This window comes from Lepidochelys kempii, chromosome 3 (assembly GCF_965140285.1).
Source record: "Lepidochelys kempii isolate rLepKem1 chromosome 3, rLepKem1.hap1, whole genome shotgun sequence".
NCBI lineage: Eukaryota > Metazoa > Chordata > Testudines > Cheloniidae > Lepidochelys > Lepidochelys kempii.
This window is the reverse complement of record NC_136382.1, coordinates 126,364,832-126,388,465: the sequence shown is the minus strand read 5'-3', so window position 1 is coordinate 126,388,465 and position 23,634 is coordinate 126,364,832. Positions and strand designations below refer to the sequence as shown.

Genomic DNA, 23,634 nt, shown 5'->3' with positions numbered 1-23,634 from the left:
ATGCTTATATTAGACTAATGAAGACCTCATTTAAATTTGGGATAGTATAGCAAAAATGTGTGTGCTCCCCAAGGAAAAATATATTTGTTATGGTCTGAATTTGATAGAGTTGTAATAGGACTTTTTTCTTTTTTGGAGGAAGAGCTAAGGGTTTGGAAAACGGCTCTTTGGATGCGACTACTATTAATACTAAATTTCTTAGCTAATACCTTTTGAAGCTAATATAGGATCGGACCTCTTTTCAGGAGGTTGCTGCAAATCCTCCACTCCCCCCCCCCCCCCCAACAACAGCAAATGCAAGGAAATGCCCCCAGCACCGGGGACTCAACTGTCAGAATAAGAAAGGAACAGTAGACGAGCTTGTTTGTGGATTTTACACTGCTGGATGTCTGGGGAAAATAGTTTCCTTGCGAGAACAAGTTTTTTTTCTCCATGAAAGAACGGCCATCCCAATGTAAACGCAGCTCTCTTTAATAAGCAAGTCGGTGGCTGTATTTTCTTTTCCCTGGGAATTTCTAATGTTGATATAATTCCTGATGAGACTAATTTCCGTTAGCTAACGAATTTTCACTACGATTTAGAAACAAAAATGATAAAATAATGGGGGAATATTTCACGAATGGCTAGCTTAACTAAAGGCAGGCAGGCAGTTGATTTCTACTGAAGACAATATCAAACCCCTGAACTTTGTAACAGTTTGTTTTTAACCATGCACCTTAGAGAGAGTAAAACTTTTCTACGGTGGGGGAGGGGGGACAGCATTAGGGTATTAAAATGTGCGAAAGACGTTATTACTACAGGGAGCAGTTCTCCTTACATCCTGTTGTAACTCTGCGCGTGGTACTGTTTTGTTTGGCTGTTTATACTTATCCATATCGTATTGTAACTGCAGTAAGCCCCCCCCCCCACTCCTTTTTGAGGGTGAAGGGCAGGAAGGGCATATTTAAAACTCCTCTATCTTTTCCTTTTCTATGTGGTGCTTAAAAAGATTTGAACTGAGAACGAAATCTGGATTGTGTAGCCTTCTTGTGGAGCTCCTCAACCCGCCCCGTGTCAAACCTCTCCAGAGGATGTGCTTGGGTCACTGCTGCCCGGCACAGCCCTCCCCATTATTAGGTATTGTTTTGTCTGACACTCTTATCAACTGAGGTTTATTTTCCAAACACCCCGCTTTGCTATTTGCCATTTCTTTGTGGGTCCTAAACTGTGCGGTGTTGATAGGTCCATGTGCTGCTAAATGAGAGAGCCTGGAAAGCCACCATGGGGTTTGTCCAGGGGTCTCCCATTAGTGAGGCATCAGCTCAAGCAGAGCCAAGGTTGGGTTTCTTTGTTTGTGGTGGCTGTGTTGTTTTGTTTGCGTAGCCTTCTTAAAGCGATCTTTTACTTCATTTGACCACTGAGTGTATATGCCCTAAATTCAACCACAAACTTTAATGTGCCACTCTTGCATGCACGCCTCCTCTTCCCCCACCCCCATCCCGTTGCCAGTTACGCTCCGTGTAAATCTGGAGTAATTCTAGCGAATTTAATGCATTTTCATCAGATTTGCACCACCCGGCGTGGGAGATCAGGGTATAGCTCTGGGTGGGGCGGGGCAGAAGGAGGTTTATGGGGGGGGGTTCAAACGTGTGAACTATTTTTCTGGCTTCATGAGCGTAATAGAAACTTGGAGACTCAGATAAAATAATAAATGAAGGGGGGGGGGAGTGTGGTTATGCACATCATTATGTCTCTCTATATAAAGCGAGAGAAGGGGGCGGTGGTGTTTAGCGGAGCCTGGACTATGCTCCCAGCAGTCCTCTACCTCACGCTCCCATCGCCGCTGCTGCATCGCATCTGCTCCCACCCAGCCTCTTTGAGCTCCGCAGCTGGAGCTGTTCTCGGTCACGGGACCCCCTAGGAAGGATTCCCCCCCCCCGCTGCTCTTCGTAAGAGAGAAAAACCCAAAGCCCGCGCGTTTCCCGGGGGTAGCGCGCGTGCTGTGGCTCCGGCGGCCGGGCGGGCCGTGAGAGGCGCGGAGGCAGCCGGGGCAGCGAGAGCTCCGCCAGTGGGCGGTTTCTGGCGGCGGGGGCCGGAGCTGCAGGGCGCGCGGCGGCGGCGGCCAGGTTCTCCGCCTCCCTCGCAGACACACGCACGGAAATATTTGCATGGCGGGGAAGACGCTCCAGCTGTCTTGAAATCGCGAGGCGAGCGCGTGCCGGCGCGGGGGCCCCCCCGGGGGGGGGACCCGGGGCGGAGCCGCTTCGCGACCAGCCGCAGCCGCAGCAGCGCCGTGGCCCCTCCGCCCTAAAGCGGGGGGTGAAGCTGTTTCCCGGGGGGAATCTGCTGGGGGGCGGGGAGAGCGCCTCGCCCGCCGCGCCTCTCCCCTCCGCTCGCGTGTCGCCGGCCAACGTCCTGCCTCCGGGCGGGCAGATGTCCAACCCCGAGAGGCTGCTCTCAGCCCGCCCCCAGGCCCCCCTGGCTGCCGCCGGGGAAAAGCCCGGCTCCGGCACGGTCCCCTCCTGTGGGCAGAGCAGCGGAGGCAGCGCCCGGGCTCCTCCTCCTCCGAGAAGCGGCTCGGCCGCCTGCAGCTCCTCCTCTGCCCTGCTCCCAAACAGCCGCCGCGCCGCGGGGACGGCCGCAGCCGCCGCCTCCTCCAGCGTCGTCCCCAGAGTCGCCGCCGCTCCTCGCCGGGCTCCTCCAGCCCCCTTCTTCCCCGCCCCTGCTCCCTCTTCCCTTCGCTTCTTGCCGCCGCCTCCTCCTCTCCTCCCCCCCTCCCCTGCCTCTGCGCTCGCAAGTCTCCAAGGAAAGGGGGGAGGAGGAGAGGCGGCAGGAGGAGGAGATGTTGGAGGAGCCGAAGCAGCAGCTCCCTTGATCGTCCATCCCAGCAGCAGGAGCAGCAGCAGGAGCAGGCTGTTCTTCTCTTCCTCCATCCAGGGCTTGCTGCTCCCCTCTCCAGCCGCCGGACCCCGGCAGCACCAGCCGCGGCTCCTCCTGGCCCCAGCTGCCTCTCGTCTGTGGTCCTACAATTTCCTGGGTGCTGCAGCAGCAGCCGCCCGCGGCGACGGGATCAGAGGAGACGGCCCCGGCAGGAGCAGGACCCCTAGGCAGCGGCACAGAGGCTCCTTCCTCTCCTTCTCGTCTCCCCTGCTGCTAAGGCCAGACATGGAAGATGGATCTTCTTCTACAAGCTGCTTTAGGAGGTTTACAGACTGTTTCCTGGGCACAAGTAGGTGACCGAGCACTCAGGGCAGGGACTGGCTGCTTGCCTGCGGGGGGGAGAGGATGGAGGGAGGGCTGGGTGCACGGACGGGGGTGTTTTGGGGGAGCTACACGAAGGGGAAGGCCTTTTATTCTCCGCGTGGGGAGGATGGGGTGGCTCAGGTTGCACAGAGCGGGGTGCGTGGAGATGCATGGAGGATGGGGTGCATGGCGGAAGGGGGTGGTGGGTGGACCGAGTTTTATTTTGGGGGAGGCTATGATGTGTTCGGAATTTCTCTCTCGAGCGTTGTTTTAGAATCAGTTGCAGCGCGGGGGCAATCAGTGTTTGAGTTGGTGCATGCTTGTGTGGCCATTCATGCCGTGGGTACCCCGGGGGAGGATCGGAGACTTTCCCCCTTTCCAGGCTCAGGACTTGCCTAAAGTCGTAAAATCACCAAGCTCCTGCTATCTCCAGGTGGGGGCGGGAAAGCAGCAGCAGAGAATATGGAATCGGGACGAGAAAGGGTGGGATGCTTTGAAGAAGACCAACCAAAACCCCACGCTCCGGTCAGATCCGACACAAGGAGATGGGTGTGTGGTTGGTCGCTCTTCAGCAGCCAATGCCCTCTCCTCCTGGCTGTGGCTTTTCGTGCCGCCGGGATAACAACAGCCACGGCAGAAACACGTGCTCTGTGCAGCTGCGGGATACCGCTGGGGTGGCTGGTGCCCGAGTGGCAGGAGGCTGAAATCAATGGGTCTGGACAGTCACAAGGGACTTTCGTACGACTAATAGCTACCACCCCCACAAGAAGCGGTCAGACCGCCCTCCCCCCCCCCCCCCCGGTCTACACATAAGCAGGTGTCGGTGGGCCCAGTTACAAAAGTACCAAGAGGTGGCAGTGAGACCAATATACCCAACGTCCCTCCTCCCTGCACTGCTCAGTCGGGGTCTGGGGGCAGGCTCGCAGTTGTCCGGTCGCAACAGCGGGGTGTGTGTGTGGGGGGGGTTTCCTTGGTGCTCCATGGGAGGGACGAGGTGGCGGCAGCAGTTGGGGGGGACACGTGGCGGGGTGGCTTGGAGGGCAGGCGGCCGGGGGGAGGAAGGTTGTCGGCGGAGGAGGAGGGGGTAGCGTGGACGGGGGGCAGCTTTGAGAGGAGGGCGGGTGCCCGGGAGCGGAGCACATGGCGCGGGGGAGCGGGGAGCCGCTCGCAGCCAGCGAAGAGCTGCCAAATCCACGAGGTGGTGAAAGGGGAGCGAGTCTTCGCATTGCAGGACCGCTCCATTCATAACCCAGCGCCGGGCTCTCCCTCCGCGCCCGAGTGTCAGCCCCGCCCCCAGGGCCGTGCTGCGCTTCGCATTCGCGTCTCTCCACCGCCCTTCGCTGCTGGGACTGGCGATGGGAGTCGCGCCCTGGAAGCTCTGGACCCGGGGGGCAGTTGCCAGGCTCTGGCTGTGAAAGGAGGCTGGGGGAGAGGTTTGCACAATGGAGAAGGAAGGACAAACGGGCTTTTTTTTCTGGGAATTCTCGCTGTTCTGCTTAATGAGCCGCATGAACTAGCCAATCTATGACCACGCGCCTGGATTGGTCCTTTCTGTGCTAGGCGCTGGACCTGGGGGTGCTGCAGCACCCCCTGACTTGAAGTGGTTTCCATCATATACAGGGTTTACAGATTGGTTCAATGGCTCTCAGTGCCACTGCTATACAAATTGTTCCAGCACCCCTGGTTCTGTTTTAGGAGAAATTCATTTCACCCAAGTGCAAATATTTATGGAACTGTATTAAGCTTTCTCTGCTTTACTTGGAACCTGAGTTGCGTTTTTCCTCCCTAGGGTATTGTAACTGTATTAGTGTGAAAATGTTTTGGGGCCAATTTTGACACCCAGTTACTTCATTTAAAAAAAAAATCACAGGTAGTTTTTGGAGTTGGTTATTGCCATAGGGGTCTGTTAACTAGAAGGCTGTTGAATCGTAATTATTTTTAATGTCACAGGTTCAGTTTGATTAGCTGACTTTTTTGGGTGCATGTAAAAGCTATTTTACATACACAAATATAGGCATTTTGGAAGTAAAGTAAAAATTGCAGGGATGCTACCTAAAATCGCACCACATTGCTTGATAACTCATCAGTGATTTTAGTGTAATTAGCATAGTGAATATTTGTTGCTTTGTGATCTGATTGGCATGGGAAAGGACTCCCTCACACATGCTTTGGCACTTCTTTCCATGTTGATCAGCATGTCACCCTGCCATACAATCAAATTTTTATATAGCTGTTTATGCATGTTCACATACACAGTGTTATCACACTACAAACATGTATAGCTAATTCCAGAAGTGTTTGTAGAAATAGAAATTAAAAGAAAAAGCTTAAGCCATGGGGTTTCTTGCTGTCTTTATTCCTGTTCCCACTTTGAGAGAGATGGTAGAAGGCTACTCATACTTACGGCACAAGTCAGATATTTTAAAATAAATAGTCTGAGAACAAGAGACTATACCAGTGAATTTCTGCCAGTTGGGCAGTTCTCTGGCACACTTCATCAGGAAAAGGATTTGAAGGATTATTATGTAAAATATTTTGAAAACATGAGTCCAGTTCACAGAGAAGCTTTTAAATAAATAAATAAGGGAAGAAAGTCAAACAAAATACTAGAGTCTAGACAGTTTTAGCGGGGCTATTGTAAAAGGCAGAATATCTTTTGGAAAATGCACTTGTCAGTCCACATTTGGAATACTGCTTGCATTACTGCTTACAGTATCGTAAGAACGATATTACTGTTATGAAGAAGGTGAGGTAGTTCAGGGTAATGAAGATAATGAGTCTGATGGATTATACTATGCATATCTCAAAGTTTGTTTTCTATCCCAAACACTGTGCGTGTGTAAATAAAATCTTTGAAAAACTGCACAATATAATGACTAAATGAAATTTACATAAGGAAAGGTTATGGAAATTGGGATGGGTTTCTTGAAAAGAGACGTTGAGGTGACCTAATTGAAGTTCTCAGCATTGTGATTCAGATGAAGTTGCTAGGAATTTATTTCCTCACTGCTCTTCGACACGTCCACGCGAACCAGGCTAATAGTGGCATTCAAAATATTAGCTAAAAGCTGATTATATTTTTTATTTCAGGTCCTGCAGTATCAGTTCATGCCACATCTGGCTGTTTCTTGCTCTGTTGTGATGCCCAAACATGCCACATATTGGTTTTGTCGCAACTAGAGCATTGCACTGGCCTGCAGTGGGTCAGGTAAATGTCCTTTATTATTATATTGTGTTTTTCAAAGTTTTAAAAACTATATATTTAAGATAATTTGGGATATAAAATAAACTTTGGGAAACATATAATATAATCTAATCCATAAGACTTGATTTTGGGTCCATCCTCCAGTGGAATTCCACAGTAGCTGTGATATTGTAAGTTGCCACCCATTCCCGTTTTTTGTGGAATGGTCTTAATTTCCAAGAGGCCACTTCTGCAAACACACATATAACTTTCCATGTGCGTGTCCCAGGGGACTACTCGCATACAGAAAATTACTCGTATGCATAAGTATTTGCAGATTGGAGACCTGTGCTGGTAGAAACACTATTGTGACACTAATACTTTGGGTCTCATGTTTGCAATCTCATGTCTCAATAATGCTTTGTTGTGATGCCACGAGTTTGTCTGCATTTAAATGTGCAAACTTAAAGCATCAGTATGAAGTAATCATCCAAAAAGGGTGGATGTAGTGGGACGTGGAAGTGTGGGGAAGGATGAGATTTTAGGTAAAGTAGTATCTTGAATGCCCCTGTTAGCCTGGCTAACAGGAAATTCTACCTGGGATCAAGCTATTTTGTCTCTGGCTTATGTATCATCACTTGTCATCAAGATTTTGTAGGACAAATGTTTGTCTTCAGCAGTGATTCAGATGTGTGACTGAGCAGAAGTAGGTTTTGCAATTGAATCTTACTTTAGAACTTAGTTGATGATGCAGTAGCCAGCATAGGCTTTGGCTCTCACTCTTATAAATGTGCTGGTTCTGCATTGTTTATGGGAGTAGAAATGTCACTGAAGTAATATAAACAATTATTTATGTGATTTGGGGTGTCACTGAAAGGCCATATCAGGATTGTTCTGTTGCTCTGTGCAAACATGTAGGAACACCAGGGGCCTTGCTATGAAGAGCATTCACTTGTTTCTTTTGAAAAAAATTGTATATATCAGGGAGTAGGAGAGGGAATGGGAGCAGTGACGAGCAGGGTAATGATAAAAGGCTCATGCAGTTACATAGGTTAGCTATTGAACAACTTCATGGCTCTAAATCTTGTGATTTATTTTATAAATAAATCAGATGTTCCCCAGCGTCATTGACTGACTGATTTCTTGTAGGCATCATGGCAGAATTAGGTCTTAAGTTGCGGAGGTAGTGATCTCACATATCAGTTAGGGAGTGCATTCCTTGTGGAAGGGGCAGTGTGAAAGAAAGCAGAAGAATCTTTGTGGGAGAAGCAAACAAATGGACACTGGGATCACACCACTTGAGTGAGATGCCACTTTTCAGAAAAGGACAGGTTTTTTGTGTTTTGTTGGATTAAAGCTTTATAACTGTAATGGAGTGTCCTGACACCCACACTGACCTCCCTCCTGCCTTTGGTAGTGGTATCAGGTATTTGAACCACTGTCATTTAATCTGATCTGGTGGAAATTAGAGTGTTAGGATGGGTACATATGTATGTGTTTATATAACTTTCACACCCAAGCCACTGAGTCACTTATCTCTGCTAAAACTCAGTAAATACTTGTTCTTACCAACTTTTTAATCTCTTGTACAGACCAAAACCTCCCTTTATTCAGCTTTAAAATTGTTCTCCTTCATTATTCTAATACCAATAGAGTGTACGTAGCAGCTTCCAGTAAATTTTTGAAATTGTTTTAATTTACTTTTTGCTTTATAAAACACGCCCATCAGATATTCTCTGAATGTATGTTCATAGTTTAAAAACAGAGCACAGTTTAGTGTCAGGCTTGAATATATCCAAAATTTTACAGGGTTTCAGTTTAATAGTAGTTTGGTCAATGAGATTTAAATGAATAACACCATTTAAAGAATAGTCTCTGTTCCTTTGCTATTTATTATTTTCTAAAAATACAAAATGGCATGTTTTCCTTAGCACAGAATTTATACCTTTTATACTTTTAGGATGTTAATGTTTTTTTATCACTACGTTCTCCAGCTCACACAGGAAAATGTTAAAGGACAATAAAACAAAACCAAAAACCAACCCATTATCACCTGTAGGTGAATGCTTTTAATAAAACTATCCCTCTATATTCGACCTCTGAGTCCTTATCCTCAAAGGAGAGCTGCACAACACCGTCAAATGACGAACCTGGGAGCTTAAATTCATAACTTTGATACTAAAACTCGTGGACTGAATGGAGACGCTGGATTTATGTCTTATTACAACAATCTATAACCCACTTACCCCTCCCCCAGCATTTCCCCCACCCCTTTCCCCCATATGACTTGAGAGGAGTTGCCACTTCACTTTAAATGGTCCCTGAAATATGTAAAAAGAAAAGGAGTACTTGTGGCACCTTAGAGACTAACAAATTTATTAGTACCACAAGTACTCCTTTTCTTTTTGCAGATACAGACTAACACGGCTGCTACTCTGAAACCTGAAATATGTGTTAGCTACTTATGCTAAACAATCTGTTCCACCTTGTATTTAGCAGTGATACTCTGAGTACCTTTCCCAGAGCTGAAGAAGAGCTCTGTGTAAGCTCAAAAAGCTTCAAAGTAACAGCCGTGTTAGTCTGTATTCGCAAAAAGAAAAGGAGTACTTGTGGCACCTTAGAGACTAACCAATTTATTTGAGCATGAGCTTTCGTGAGCTACAGCTCACTTCTGAAGTGAGCTGTAGCTCACGAAAGCTCATGCTCAAATAAATTGGTTAGTCTCTAAGGTGCCACAAGTACTCCTTTTCTTTTTTCTCAAAAAGCTTGTCTCTCTCACCAACAGAAGTTGGTCCAGTAAAAGATACTACCTCACTCTCCTTGTCTATCTGATATCCTGGGACCAACACAGCTACAACAACACTGCACACAATGTTTTTTTTTTTATTGTTGTTCAAACTTAACTGCCTTTATTTTCTTTGACTCAGTATATTTTGGGCTTTTCTACTCCCTCTGCTGGCTGTTTGAATTGTAAATAACTATTTCAAACCCTGGTATTAAATCTGTGCTGATATTACCAATGCTTTCAGAAACATTGGTATTCAGAATTGCAGAAATCTGTGTTCATTTCAATCATCAGTAGAAATTCAGAAGAACTTACAGTTGGTAAATGAAAAAAAATTGGTGGAAAAAGAAAATATGTGCAAATTTCTAAGAAGGGTCTTCTCATTTTTGTTTTACTTTGCATTGATTTTAACTTTAGAAAAGTTGATATCCTTTGACTCCTGTGAGGATCTCCTTTATCAGTAAATAAACACCAAGGTAAATAAACATCACACTACACTGGAAAGTCTCAGATGGGTGTATTATACACCAAACAATATTCTGTCGTAGTATGGGATTTAAAAACTGCAGAAAGGGCCATGAACTTTTTTTTTACTTTGTAAGATCACCACAACCAGTGCTCAATCTTATATTTAGTTGTATAGGCATGTGTTCATGTGTTTCTTGTATAAATGCAATAGCTAGTTTTATAGGAAACTTGATTTGTGCACCAGTGTACAATAATTGTATTACACTTATATAGCACCTTCCATCCTTGAGCATTTTACAGACTAAGCCAGGGATTGCTTCATGTACCACTGAAATGCAGCAACTTCTGGAGGGGAAATAAGGCAATTTTAAGAGTGTATAGCAACATTTCAGAGCTGGAAGTAAATGCCACTATTTAGCTGAAACTGCAAGGGGAATTTAGGTAGGCATGGAATTTGGACCATGCCTCCAAGATCTTTAGTTACTACCAAATGGTTAAGGCCACTGTTTTATACCTCATCTGTGCTGGTGTTCTGGTTTAATTCTGACACAGACTGAATCACAAACATCCCTTCCTGCAGCACCTTGGTGTTTCTTCTTCCATTCAGATGCTCACATAGCCTGACTCTGCTTAACTTGTGAGATCTGACTGGCACTCCGCACAGATTTGTGTGGTTGCATGTGGCATTTAAGCAGAATCAAGCCTCAGCTCTGCTGGCCTATTCTATCCAATGGCAGGTTTTTACTATCTAATTCAGACAAAGCAAGGAAACAAAGTTTTGATTCTGGAAGATTTCTTTTTAATGTAGCTATTCATTGTCACAGTAGTCATTTAAATGTAATAAAATGGTGTAATTCCGTGGTTTATTTTGTTTATTTCTTCATTACTTTTTTGTCCTAAGGTGTAGAACAGCAGGAGTTATTTAGGCTGGTCCCTTGATCTGTAGTGACCTGTTACTCAAAGAATAACATTCAGAATGAATTGGCGTTGCTCACTCTCACAGGTGATGTTGGCATATGCTATGAGCAGTCACACCATGATGTGAAGAAACTCAAGTCTTCATAAAAAGAAAAGGAGTACTTGTGGCACCTTAGAGACTAACCAATTTATGTGAGCATGAGCTTTCGTGAGCTACAGCTCACTTCATCGGTTGCATACCGTGGAAACTTTCCACGGTATGCATCCGATGAAGTGAGCTGTAGCTCACGAAAGCTCATGCTCACATAAATTGGTTAGTCTCTAAGGTGCCATTTTCCACGGTATGCATCCGATGAAGTGAGCTGTAGCTCACGAAAGCTCATGCTCAAATAAATTGGTTAGTCTCTAAGGTGCCACAAGTACTCCTTTTCTTTTTGCGAATACATACTAACACGACTGTTACTCTGAATCAAGTCTTCATGTGATTTTCAGGCCTGCCCAGGGAAAACTTCCTCTGATTGTCTGCCTTCCCCACTACCTGCCGCCTGGGGATGGACAGGCAATCACAGCTGCTGCAGGCAGTGCTCTCTGTCCCGTCAAGGGCTGGCAGAATTGTTCTGGGAGCAAAAAGCAGCTGATATCACTTTCATAAGGTGCTGGGGCAGGGGGGGAGGAATCAGAGACTAGCAGCTCAGGATGACTCTGTTCCCTCTTCTCTTGTAATAAGTTTGTCAGCTCATCTATGCTCCTTTCCTCCTCTTTCTCCTTCAGCCTCATGCTGGGAAGGGGCAGAAGATGACTGCTGTTGGAACTGTCCCAGGACTGGGAGGGGAGTGGAAAAATCCCTGGATGCTCTCCGTCCTGGTAGGGGGTAGAGAACAGTGGTTCTCAACCCTTTTTTAATGTGTGGACCCCTAAACAAAATTTCTAATAGAGGTGCGAACCCCTTTGGAAATCTTAGTCTGTGGACTCCCAGGGGTCCACAGACCACAGGTTAATAACCACTGGGTGTACAACATCTGCAGCGGCAGGAGGCCAGGGACAGTTGTGTGACCGGGTGGGCAGAATTGATGTGGGCTTGGGGGGCAAAAAATGATTGATTTGGAGCTGAGGGCAGACATGCATTACAGGGCTGGAGGTGCAGAATCGATTGCTGTAGGAATGGATAATTAATGGATAGTAAGGTGGCCACTCATGACCCCCAAAATACTGGACATTCTGGTACATCCAGGAATGTCATGGGCCCACGCTGCCTGTGTTACTCTGCCCCTGGAGGATGCCAGCGGAAGCAGCATGGCTTGCTCTTCAAAATGGCATCCTCCATGCCCAATGCCGGGCAAAACCATGTCCAGTTTTATACTGGTACCAGACAGCAGACAAACCTTGATAAAACAGGACTGTCAAGCTTAAAACCAGACAAAAGGCTGGCCTAGTAGTGGGGAGGGGTTAGAAGGGATACAGAATTATTTAGTTGACATTTTTGAGTTTTGGGAGAAGTTGGAAAGCTTCAACACTATCAGAAGCACTTTATACACTTTTCTATAATTTTATGCAAATTAAAGATCTGCTGCTTATTTTGACAGAAGATGTCGGCAGTTATGGATTTTGGAGAAGCAGAGTGAGCTGGAATCAATGTGCACGACAGAATTAGTTTTAACTGTTCATTATCGCAGACGTATTGGGAGTAGTTGGGGGTTCAAATCACAGACAGACCAAATCCCACGATTTAATCTTTTCAAATCTCATGATTTTTTAAAGGGTCTGATACATGATTTTTTGAATTTTTGGTGTTGGCAGTACTGAAGAACATCAATGAAACATGGCAGCTCCTGTTGTGGGAATGGTGTGGAGGAAAACAGTATTGTGTATATGTATGTACTTAGATGATGGCTATTTCCGAACATTCATTCGTGTACGTATTACAGTATATTCTTGCCAAGAATTAACAAAGGCTGCAAGTGAGACTCATTGTTTTCTCTCCTACCTTATGCATATCAAATCCACTATTTAAAAAAAACACCCCAATTTAAATTAGAGATCAACATGCTGTATTTTATCCTAAAGAAAAAGAATGAATCATTCTTTTAATGCTCATGAGCAATATCATTCATTTTAGGGTAATTGTTAATCAGAGATGGATTTTGCTAATTGATTTATTGGGAAAAGCTTGGATCATTGTAAATCAATGTACTATGTAGATGGAGGATGAAGTCATTTATACACCCCTCAACCCCAGTGCCCAGAACTCATGCTTCAAACAGGTACAATTTAAAAAAAAAAAAAAAAAAAAAGCTGACATAGAAATGTTTTGTTCTCTAAAATGTTGACCTCCCCCGTAGTACACCTGTCTGTATCCCAGGATAGGTAAGATTTAATCCTGGGCAAGTAACAGCTTTTCAGTTCATTAAATGGTCACATCTTCAAAAGTGATATGTCACAGTCCCAAAAGGCTAGAAATGGGAGCTCTATGCCACTGGGAGGGAGAATCCCTGATTCCCGGTGGGGTTTAGCATGCTAACCTAGCCCTAAAAAGTCACAAAATAAATGACTTTGGGATGTTAATCGCAGCCCAAACTACTTTAGTGGTTTGTTTTGTTTTAAAGTGGCTTTTCAAAAATAAAATATCTCTTAAAAAAATCCTATAACAAGAAGAAGAATAATCCTGATCTTGCATGATGGAGGGAACTTCAGAAGTTGTAGATGGTCAGGATCTAGATCATCTAATTCCTCTTCCTGCTTGGGACCACCTGATCTTTTAGGAATTAATGCTTTCCAGCTAAAGCCATAAACTAGTATATGTACCCCTTAGGAGTGCAGCTTTAATTTGCTTCAGCCTGTAGGGTAACATCATATTGGCAGAAAATATACCTTTTCCTTGTCCTGAGTATTTCAGCAACATTTCTGCAACTCTCAAAAATTCTGTTGATTCAGAGAACAAGAGGCTAAACTTGGGCTCTCCTATCTTTAGTGTGATAACTAGGTATCTGTCCTCCTTATTTCTCTATAGTTCCCTTCACTATCTAATCTTTGTACCTCAATAGTAGTTCCTTCCATGATGTCTTATTGCATTTACTTCCAAACTTTCCTGTATGTCTAAAGCTACTAGTCTCTCTTCTGCTCTGAGATTTCCTAAAAGCAAAGTTATACACCTCCATATTTATCCTTCACTGACTTTTCTCATGCTTGTGATATATCACCTGTTTGCCTATAGTGTCTATTTTATTTATTTTTGATATGCTTCTTTCATTTATATACAGATGTCTTGGAAACTTCCTCTGAGTGAACTCTTTATTGTTTTCTTGGAGTTTCGCCCTGTTTCCGGTATTTTTGTCTTCACGATCATCCTCTCCCGCTGTTTAGGCCTTATCTGTTTCTCTGCTTAATATTATTTCCTCCTCATCCACCCATCAGCTTATTTTAGCTGCTGTTTCCTTCCTGATTGCTGGATTCTGTAGAGATTCCTTCTCCTCCCCCCATATGCCTGACTCTTTACCCTGTCCTATCTACAGGTTTTAGTTTCCCACAGCATACCCCCAACAGCTGTTTTCCTCTGAGCCAGTGCACTGGTCTTACTTCAGTTCAAGTTCATTTTACCTATATGTCCTGTTCTTCACCCACCCCCACCAAGAATTCCAAATCACACACAGCAATCTCAGAAACCTTCCTATGTGTTGCATGTTTCCTGTGATTCACTGAATTTCCTAATCTGGCACTGTCTGCCTTGCCCTAAGTGTGATATCACTAGTATTTTTTTCTTAAAGCAAACAGCTCTAGTGAGCTGTAGCTCACGAAAGCTTATGCTCAAATAAATTTGTTAGTCTCTAAGGTGCCACAGTACTCTAGCTCTCTTAAAAGGTGCAGTTTGATGTAACAGAAAACTGAAGTAATCTATTCTCATAACTGGCGCTGCCTTAGCCAGCATGCGCAAGTTTCTTTACACCAGCCTTCTGATGTGCCTGACTACAAACCTGTAGGGAAACTACTTTTATGGGGAAGGAGGTTCAGTCTTTACTTTTCACAAATAATGTTTTTGAGTCAGCTTCCCTTGAGAAGCTGATCTTTAGCATAGATCCTAATTTGTAGAATTTAGTTTTCAGATCCGTCAGTCTATGATTATGAGTATAATCAGCTTCAGCATGGCTTTCAGGACTACTGGCTTCTTTCCAGCCACTGCATCTAGAAAGGCAAGAAACTCTAGGTGACTCAGGGTCATGACTAAATAAAGTTATGTCCTATTCTAAGAATTGAAGGCCAAATTCCAGATGTAATGCAGAGTCTGGGAAGAGCTAGGTAGCCTGGGAATGTGTAGAGGCCTGCAGAAACATCTGTCTTGGTTGGGGAAGGAATGGAGATTACTAGTTCCCCAGCCATCCCTGCAAAACTCTCTTCAGTGAAAACTGTATCGGTCAAGGATAATCACTAGGGGGAATGGGACCTTGCTTCAGCCTTTGTTTCTCCTCATGTATCTACTCTGTGTAGTGAGAGAAACCTGCATAGACTGTGTGGGAAGAAAATGGTCTGTGATCCACAGAGGCCTCCTGCCAGCTGAGCAGTTGCACAAATTCTGATTGTGGAGTTTGTCTGCGCCTCTTATACCTGACCTCAATTTCCTTGGATTGTTTGAGCCAGTGCAGAGCTAGCATATGCTGTTGAATGGGCTAATGCAGCCCTTACTTCCACAAAATCATAGACCAGTATTTCACCTTTAAAGCAGAACCATATGTCATACAAACTGGTAAGTGAAACAGAGGGGTCCATTGGATATGGCACCAGAGTGGTGGACTTTGATTTGTTGTGTGACCGTGAGCAAATCATTTGACCCATCTGTGCCTTTGCCCTGTCTGACAATACCTTGTAAAACTCTCTGAAAGCTTTGGATGAAAACTGCTATATAAGTGCTAAGTATATTTATAAGGTGGGGGAAAAGTTTATCTATTGATGACAAGAGGCTAGAATATGCTAATAATTTTGACTGCAGATATTAGGGGAAAATGACAGCAACATATCTAGTTAAAGTGGTGGCATTACAAAGAAATCAAAGTGAAAAACATTATAGGAAAGAAGGAGAATGCAACATTTTCAGTGCTCAAAAGAATGTGATTACATTGGAAGAAAAGGTGCATCCCTTTAGAGAAGGCTATATTTAAACTCTAATCTTATGTCTTTCGGGTAGATGAAACAATTTTTCCATTACTTTGTAAATGATGTCTGTCAGCAAGTTGTTGATATGATTTTGTAGATATTCTTTCATTGAAGTAAGATGAGGTTTTTTCCTGTATGTGGCTCCAGCCCTTTCTTTAACTATCATCATCTCCTCCTTTCAACAAAAATGTTTTTCTTTCCTTTATTTAATATCGATAAAAGTCACCAAGCATCCATACTGGTATATTGTTTCTGAATTTATTTATACATTTGCAGTGAGTGCCTAAAATGTGTATTCTGCACTTTTTGCAGTTTGAACATTATTATTCTTATCTGATTCATTTCTTTGTAACAAACCTTTGTATATGTAAACTGGCCCAGTCTTTTACCATTTTTCTGCTAAGTCACTCTAGGACTTTTATGTACTTTCTTCAGTACATTTCGTTGTATCCTTTATTTGTAACACAATGATTTGTGCACATTGTTCCTCTCCCTCCCTGCATGAATAATACAAATATGGTTACATACATACTGCTTGCCCATTTTTGATTTGTTAATCTGATTAGTCTCTAAAAGGGTGTGTCTCAACCTTTCCAGACAACTGTATTCCTTTCAGGAGTCTGATTTGTCTTGCGTACCCCCAAATTACACCTCACTTAAAATCACTTACTTACAGAAATCAGACACAGAAATACAAAGTCTCACAGCACACTATTAATGAAAAATTGCTGACTTTCTCATTTTTACCATATAATTATAAAATAAATTCTTTGGAATATAAATATTGTCCTTGCATTTCAGTATGTAGTATACAGAGCAGTATAAACAAGTCATATGAAATTTTAGTTTGTACTGACTTCGCTAGTGCTTTTTATGTAGCCTGTTGTAAAACTAAGCAAGTATCTAGGTGAGTTGATGTACCCCCTGGTTGAGAACCACTGCTCTAAAGGACCTGTGTGTGGCTGTGATATCATCATAGACCACCAAAATAGAGACTAGTATTGATGACAATTGCGTGGGCAGTATGTAAAGTACTCTGGCTCCAAGACAAGTGTCAATATTTACTGTCAAGATCACGAATATGATGTTACATTTGTGTTCACTTCCAACATGGCTGTAAGAACTGAACTTTTATTTGTTTTGGTGGATTCAGCTATGTGTACCTTAATGTGATGAACCACTTTGCTGACTCTCTGCAACATCTTTTTTTAATGTCTTTGAGGCTGACTGAGCCTGAATCAAAGCAACTGGCCATTCTGGAGAGCCAAGAAGCAATTTTTTTCCAATCCCCTACAAAAGGAGGGGTTTTTTTCTATTTGAAAACATATTTTCGGTTTGATGCTTATGTAGTATAAAGGGGCTTTAGGAAAGCTGAATTCTTCTCCATAAATTATGCATAAGAAAAAAGATTATAACAAAGCTGGTCACCCACTTAAAATGGTCAGTACTGAGAAGAAATCCGCATGTTGTTAAGATCAAAGACATAAAGTCATGGGGAGGCTTCTTTACATACAGAGTTATACTAGTTTAACTCAAGGTGTGATTTTAAACTGATTTTATTAAACTGGTACAGAAGTCTGTGTGGATGGGACTCGTATATTAATTTAAACCATGTTTATTTTGGTTGGTTTACATTGATTAGAAACAGATTTAAACTAAACTGAAATTAGCCATTTTCAAACTGAAATAAGTCTCTACATAGAATTTTGCATTGGCTTTGAATCACTTTAACTGAACTGGTGCAAGTTTGTATTTGGCCAAGGGTTTTAGAGTCTTGCTTATATCCATTGTAATCTATTTATTAAAAAAAATTACTCTTGGGAACTTATTTTCTCCTTTATGCTTGAAGCTAGATATATAAACTGTGAGGAGCTATTCTTTTCTACATACTTCTTACAGTAAATTGTGTGCTCAAGTGTCTTGTAATCAGTGTGCATTTGTTTAAATTGCCAAAGTTTAAAGTGCTGGTTACTTGTCTTTCTGATAAGGATCTTGCATTTCTGTAGAGTGTCTCATCCAGATGGATTCCGAAGAGCTCTATTGACTGTTTTTCCCCATTGATTTCAATGGAACAGAAGGGGCACTAAATGCCTAATCCTGCAAGGTGCTGAGTACCCCGGGAGGGAAAAAAAGCTGATCATAGATGCCTTTTAAAGGATAGGAAAAAAAGAGGAGGTTCAGTCTGGGGGAAGATTACTGTTGCTACATACAGAGCCAAAGTCATAGCATTTACTTTAAATTAACAAGAAAATATATTCTGCACCTTTACCTAATGTTAATTAGCTTTAGAAAAGTTTTTAAGTTCTACCAGCATGCTCTTTCTGCCTGCAATCATGGAGTACAAGGGCTACCTGGTGTCTGGCGATAGCTACATGAACATGCAGCTTGTAAACACAGAAGAATACATAGATGGTGCATTGTCAGGGCACCTTGGTGAAGTTTTGATAAGTTCTGTACATCAGAGGAGTAGAAGATGAAGATGGAGAAATGAGAGAATAAGTTTGTATATTTCTGGAAAATAAAGATCAGTTTTTCACTCACACAAAAAAATCATTCTTTCTCTCTTTCCCCTACTCTCTCAATTTAAAAAAACCCTAATTAAAAAAAGTTATTGAGGTTGCAAAATCTACCTCATTTGAAAGGTAAGAAATGCCTGATTTGAGGGTGCCTGTACTGCCTTTGCCACCTTGTGCATGTGCATTATGAAACACTCCTTAATTACATGATTGCATACTGTTTCTTCCACAGGACCCCTGCCTCATTCAGTGCACAGGGTAGATAGTGCTTTGGGAATAAAGCAGATTGTGAAGCGCTTTGAGATCTACCGATGAAAAGCGCTATATAAGAGAGAGGTATTATTATTATTATGTAATATTTATTTTTTCCTCATTATGCAATGTTTTGTGCACACCATCCAAACCCTGCATGGAGTGATGAGTTTCCCATGTGCTTTTCTATGGTACTAAGCCCTGTTCACAAGCATTGATGAATTTATCTACTCAACCACTTTATGAGGTAGTAATGTAATTTCCATTGTACAGATGAGGAGCTGCGAAACAGGGAGATTGAGGCCACTATGCAAAAGTCTTTATTAACTTTGGGCACCTCAGTGATTGCTCCCCAATTTGAGATACTTAGGGACTGGTATTTCTGAGTATTTTATTTGTGCAAAGCACTGTACAGGCATTGGCTAATCAGAGCACACCTGGAAGGTAAGTTGGTAGGCATCATCGTCATCCCTGTTTTACAGACCAGAAAGCACACACAATGACAGTGTGACTTGCTTAAGGCTACACAGTGAATAAGTGGAGAGCCAGAATTAGAACTCAGGCTCTCCTTGCTCCCTACCTGGTGCTCAGTTCTCTGAATCACTTTGCCTTGGCACAGGTGCTGAGTATCTACAGCTTCCAGTGACTTCAGTTACAGTTGTGGGGGCTCAGAACTTCTGCATATCAGGCTTCAGATGTCTCAGGTTGAGCAGCCAGAAAATGAGGAACACAAAATGGCTCAAGAGCTATTTAAACCAGTGGTTCCCAGACTGTTTATTAAGGTGACTGACAATTGCATATATTATACACGGGGAGAGAGAGAGAGTACGTATGTAAGTGTGGTAACGACTATTTACTATATTTTAACTTTTTAAAATTCAAACATGAAAGAAAAACACACAATTATGTGCTTTCTACACTGCTAGTACCACTGCCCAGCCTCCTGCCCCCCTTCTCCTCCCTTCCTCAGCCTGGCTGGAGAATTCCTGGTGGTGGTTTGAAGAGTGAGCCTGCCCCAACCCAGCTGGGCCCGGCTCCCCACTTTGGGCATCGCGTCCTGTTGCATGGGGTCTCAGTGCCACTCAGGTTTGGCATGGTCTCCCCCTCCATCATGACAGAAGGGTGGACAGGCCAAAACTGAGTGGCACTGTGACCCTGTGCACCAGATTGCAACATCACTTAATTTGGGAACTCTGTCAAATTGGGCTTTGAGGTAAACTGCCCCTTTTCCCGCTGCCCTGGCTGGCCCTGCTGTGGGGGACTGCTTCTGGGGTATACACAGGGTGCGGAATGATGTGGAGGGAGGGCGGCAATGGCGAGCAACCTTGCTAGACCCTTCCTATGACCCACTTGTGGGTCGAGACTCACCGTTTTGGAAACACTGATTCATACAGGCATATTTAAACCGGTTTAAGAGTGCTGAAATGGTGTAATTAGATCAATTTAATTACAGTGGTGCAACTTTTCTAAGTTAGACAAGTCCTCATTCACAGGGAGCAATCACCATTTCAGGAACTAATGATACATTTGTTGAGAAATGACAGAAATAATAATGGAGCCCATCTTACCTGGGCAATAGTAATTAAAAAAAAAAAAGGAATAAGAAAATAAATAAGACAAAAGAAGTGAAAACAGGGAAGGATAATATTAAAATGCTGCCAGACTCTGTGTTTGGCTCAGAAGATTTCTGGACAGTTGGTCTCTTCTGCCATACTTCTATTCGGGCCTCATAATTTATAGCAAATTTTGCTTCTTCCCCGTGGTGGTTCTTTTCCCCCATCAGTCTCCAACTGCAGCACTGGTACTTGCCTTATGCTTTCAGACTAAGGGCCCAATTCTTCCTTCTTTATGTTGACTAGAACCTTTGTCCACAAGTAGTTCTATTGATTTCAGTGGCATAACTTGCAGAGTAAACTACTGCTTAGTCTAAGGGTGGCAAAACTAGAGATTATGCGAGGTGACTCTTATTATGGTCATTCTCAATATTCTGTCCATATTCCTTTGCTTGTGTTCAGAAACTTTTGTGAAGATGTTTTAGAAAGTGTAAGAGATCTTCTTGCACTGAAACCATCATGCATTCATAAATACCAGAGGACAGGGAGGAGAAAGGAAAGAGGGCTGGACATTCATGTTTAACATCGTGCAGTGCAATCACAGAGAAGCTGGAATGTGCTCTCAGGCTCCACAGTGCTGGTTGCCAATTCTTTCCTAGACTGCTTTCCAGATGATTTGCTGGCATTTATATATGATAAAATGCAGAAGTAATACTTGTCTACAGACCTCTGCTTATTGGTGTTTGGTTTTTATTGATTGGCTGTGCAGTGTTGTATCTGAGCAGGGGATTAATTGTTTGGTAATTAGTACCACCTTCTGTCAAATAAAGGCTTGTGTTAATTTGCCTTTTTTAGATTCACTTTTAGATATTTTTAATGATTTCTTATCCCACACTTGTTTGGTAACAGTACTTCTCTGAAAAAGCTACACTATTCATATATTCTGTTACATAGGTAATGTGAGTATCTGTGGGTAAAGCACAAAATGTTGACTTATATTTAGTTTTACTGGCACCTACTCCCCTTTTTAGTAGTAGTGTGATAACTTGTTTGAGTATTCCCAAATCACTGTCTCCTTTCACAGGATCAGTCTATGTTTTTCCAGGCACTTGACTTGCATGTTTTTTCTGCCGAGATCTTGGTGAATTGCAAATGTGCAATCACGACAAAGCATTTAAGCAAATAAAAAAAATAAATCCTTTAGAAAAATGTCCAAATGAATTTCCAGAAAGGATTTGTTTAAAGATATGCCCATACTCATTTCTAATGCAGCCATGATTCTCTGATGATGACTCTCTTGCCTTTTAGGATCGAAGAGTTCTCTGTTCTTGCATACGAGGCTTCAGAATGTGGTCAAAGTTCCCATGACCATTGAGGGGCTCCATACCTTCCCAATGTTCTTTACCAGTGTATCTTCACCTAAATAGCTGTCATTATGGGATTTGTCTCTGCAGTTACAATTATACCATTAATGCCTCTCTATTGATTAATTCATTCATAGCCCTTTCGAAGTAAGGGCAAAATCTTGACTCCATTGAAGTGAGTGGAGATTTGCTATCAACTTCAGTGGGGCCAGAATTTCACCCCAAGTGTTTGACCTTGTTGTTTGTCCACTGGTCTAGGAAACAAGTTTCCTGAGGTTGATCCCTCATTGCAAATCATTGCAAAGTGGCAGGTTTTTTGTTTTGTTCACGTACAGCTGTCTACAGAACTAGTGAAAAAGCTTTATTTTTAAACTTAGTGCAAGGAAATTTTCTGAGTTTAATGAAACCTCTGTTTAGTTTTGCATTATGCTGAACCAGGGAATCCTTGGTAATTGATTCCACAATAAGAATTGCTAAATGCATAAAACCTCATGAATCTGATAAATAGAATAAACATTTAATGTGTTGAAAGAATACAGCTGTCTAATGCACAGTACTTTCATGGAAATGACTGACCTTAATGACTAAATGCTTTTTGATGAAGACATATTGATCCCTCCTGGCCTTTCTTGATCTAAACTCTGCATTCTTGGAAGATAAAAGTGCATTAGGTAGAGACAGTATCACCTGGATCTTATCCACTGCGTGAATGTGTGTTTAAACCAAATCAGTTTGCTATATTATGTATTATTTTAGCTATTTAGTCCAAATATATTACAATAATTTATTTAATTTGAGGTATGAACACACTGCACTCCATCACTCAAGGAATTACTATATATTTTTAAAGATTTAAAATGAAATAACTTGTTTTGAATTTGGGTTTTGACATCCCAAAGCTAGTGACTTTCTTACGAACTGTCTGGCATGGCCTCTTCTTTAGTCACTTCAGACAGAATAAGGAAAGCTGACAGTCTGCACACATGAACTACTTCATGTACCAGCAGTCACTCTGAATTGCTGGGTAGTCCAAATGTGTTTTTCTATACCACAAACTTCCCTAATTTATGTGGTGAATAATTGTGTAAAGAAGGCATACCCAGAAGGGTTTTAACAGTACTCGTAAGGCAAAATTCTGCCTTCAGCTATACATGTTAACTTCAGTGGGATTTTCATGGGTATAACTGAGGGCACAGTTTGGCCCGTGGTAATTTTGTAAATACATTTTTGCGTGTGATAAGAGAGGGGGATAGGGGAAGAGGGAATGTATGTGAAAATTCTAAAGTGTGTGTATAAAATAATGTATGTATATTATGAAAGAGGTTAGATTATCCTTGAAGAAATAATTTTAAACTCAGAATCAGCCTATTTGCATTAAGCACTTTTTGGATGCTTGCAGGATTCAGCAAAATCCATTTAGTGGCTTTAGTTATGAACATACTCACTTTAGACATTTCTCTAAAGTTTCTGAACAATTAGAGATGCTGTTTTAATAGCAAAAATGACTTCACATATCAGCAGAACGGAAAAAAAACTTGAAGTGGACACAAATTGCAAATAAAGAGAATTTGTTCCACTGTTGTATAGTATCTTCCATCCATGGATCTCAGAGAGGTTTGCAAACACTGATTGAGTCTCACCACAACCATGTGAGGGAGGAAGGTAAGGTAAGTGTTGTTCCCAGTTTACAGTGGAAAGAAGAAAAGGGAGAGACTGCTCTTTCTGTGGCTTCAGCTAATGCCTTAAGGTAGAAGGGCTAGATTGACACACTTCTTGAATGTGAGGTTTCCCAAATGGTCATCTTTGCACAAAGCTTTTCTAAGATACCTTGTCAAAATGGCCCAAGATGCTTTTTAAACAAAGTAAGTATATTTTTCAGAAAGCTGTTCACCCTGTAGGATGACAATGCACCCCTCTGCAGAGCCCAGCCCAAGGTCTGTGCACCACTCAACATTAAATATATGGTTTAAGAAGGACTTGAGTGGTGCATAGACCTTGGATTGGCCTGTGCAGGAGTCTTGCTCTAGGTCACACCTTGATTTTCCACTGTGGAACAATTGTATTTGCCTAGCTGTTCGATCATTTCAGAATTATTAAACTTGCTCTTCCTCTCCAAGAAGTCACTGCATAAAACTTACTAAGGAACATTAGTTATCAATTGTTTTTAAGTACTGTTGGAGCCCACTTAAGCCTAATATGGTAAAATTTCATCTTGAGTGCAGCAGGTTGA

General features: G+C 42.8%; 1 protein-coding gene across 3 annotated transcripts in view; it reads left to right on the top strand.

The window, feature by feature from the left end:
* The window catches only part of PDE10A (phosphodiesterase 10A), a 574,288-nt gene that overhangs the window by 281,067 nt on the left and 269,587 nt on the right, over window positions 1–23,634 (top strand). Inside the window, exon 1 of one of the 3 annotated variants that reach the window (XM_073337882.1) lies at window positions 2,413–3,208. The exons of the other annotated variants lie outside the window; for them this stretch is intronic. Coding sequence (XP_073193983.1) covers window positions 2,413–3,208 — 796 coding nt within the window. Of the gene's footprint in view, window positions 1–2,412; window positions 3,209–23,634 lie in introns of those variants that run through there. 3 annotated transcript variants of the gene reach the window in all.